The sequence below is a fragment of the Apodemus sylvaticus genome, chromosome 15 (genome assembly GCF_947179515.1).
Source record: "Apodemus sylvaticus chromosome 15, mApoSyl1.1, whole genome shotgun sequence".
Classification (NCBI taxonomy): domain Eukaryota; kingdom Metazoa; phylum Chordata; class Mammalia; order Rodentia; family Muridae; genus Apodemus; species Apodemus sylvaticus.
Window position 1 is genome coordinate 30,100,762 of NC_067486.1, and position 1,868 is coordinate 30,102,629.

Consider the following 1,868-nt stretch of genomic DNA (forward strand, 5'->3'; position numbering starts at 1 on the left):
AAAGGAGGAGTGGCCCCTGGTTCTGGAAAGACTCAGTGCAGCAGTATAGGGGAATACCAGAGCAGGGAAGTGGGAAGGAGTAGATGGGGGAACAGGGGGAGGGAAGAGGGCTTATGGGACTTTCGGGGAGTGGGGAACCAGAAAAGGGGAAATCATTTGAAATGTAAATAAAGAATATATTGAATTAAAAAAACAAAAAACATTCATTATCTGACACTGGCTCTATCGGTTCAGTCATTGTTAAAGATTATGACTAAGTTATCATTGAAGTGTTGTATAGATAAAACCAGTAAATATTTTTCTTCTGATCTTGAATATACAATAAATCATTAGTTCCCTTTTTATGACCTTTGGTTAATTGTTTAACAATATCTTGGAATGTGTTCTAAGTTGTAAATGCTTTCTTTATTTCTCAGAGACAATTAAATGTTGACTCTTGAAGACTGGAAAAATTCTCATTACAGTTTTGATATCAGAGAGGACTTAATATTAGTCCCATTATAAAGGGCTTAATAATTGCTAGTATATTTTTAGGATTTCTTATAGTATGTATCATCATTAAGAATTAAGAAATCAGCTCTTTGTCTGCTTGCTGTCACCTTGCTAGTAAGGCTATTTCTTCACTGGGATCCTGGTATCTGTACTGAAGACCCATTGAGACCTTGTAGATTGAGTGGATTCTGTATTTATGAACTTTCCATTCATAGCAAGCCATTGGATTAGCCAGACCACAGCCTCAGTTCTTGAATGTTCTCTGTCACACATTTATGTGTGGAGAAGGGTAGTGGAGATTACTGCGCATAGAGCACAACCTCTATCCAGGTAAGTGAAGTGTAGCAATTAATTACTACATTGCACCAAGACGCTCTCATAAGATTGGGTAACCTGGGCACAGGCATGTTGAATTAAAATCTGAAGAACATTTTAGAAGAGCTCAGACCTGCATGGGGAAAACCTCAGTGCACTTCCTTTGTATTACCTCAGTATTACTGGATTGAAGAATCACTGCTTCTTGTTAGGAGCATCATTTCATTGCCCGTTCCTCCCAATTCATACCCAAAGCACTGATAATTTCACATGGAGTATATTAAATATTGAAATAGACTTTGGGTTGTTTCTTATTTTGAATCATTTCTGTATTCAATTTTTAACTCTTTCATAACCCTATTGGGTGTTTTTTTTTTTTTAACTAAATTAACACGGATAATATTAACCACCCTGCTCCTATGGAAGTCACCTACAGGAACATGAGATTTCTTATTACATACATTTCAAACAATGTGACCTTAAACAAATTTATAGAGGAACTTAAGAAGTATACTCTTACCACAACAGTAAGAGTATGTAAAACAACTTAGGACACTACTCTTGTGGAGAAAGAAGGCATTCGTGTTCTTGACTGGCCTTTTGATGATGGTGTACCACCATTGAACCAGATTGTTGATGACTGGTTAAGTCTTGTGAAGATTAAGTTACGTGAAGAACCTGGTTGCTGTATTGCTGTCTATTGTGTCACAGGCTTTGGTATAGCTCTGGTGCTTGTTGCCCTAGCATTAATTCAAGGTGGAATGAAATATGAAGATGTAGTACAATTCATAAAACAAAAGTGGCAAGGAGCTTTTGACAGCAAGCAACTTTTATATCTGGAGAAGTACTGACTGAAGATGCAGCTATGTTTCAAGGATTCCAGTGGTCATAGAAACAACTGTTGTATTCAATAAAACTGGGTTGCCTGATGCCATTGCTTTGGAAATGGAACTTCAGATGGGGCCTGATTTCTCATGCATAATTACCCCATGTGTCAGCTTACCAAATGAATCTACTGAAGCCCCACAGTAATATTGGAAACCACTTTTACCAGGCCACAA

General features: G+C 37.4%; 1 protein-coding gene across 1 annotated transcript; it reads left to right on the plus strand.

Annotated features, from left to right (window-relative positions):
• The first annotated feature begins 1,226 nt into the window (after positions 1-1,226).
• Positions 1,227-1,658, plus strand: LOC127666168 (protein tyrosine phosphatase type IVA 1-like). Its single transcript, XM_052158919.1, has 2 exons — positions 1,227-1,304; positions 1,398-1,658. The coding sequence occupies exons 1-2, from the start codon at positions 1,227-1,229 to the stop codon at positions 1,656-1,658; spliced, it is 339 nt and encodes a 112-aa protein (XP_052014879.1).
• The last annotated feature ends 210 nt before the right edge of the window (positions 1,659-1,868 follow it).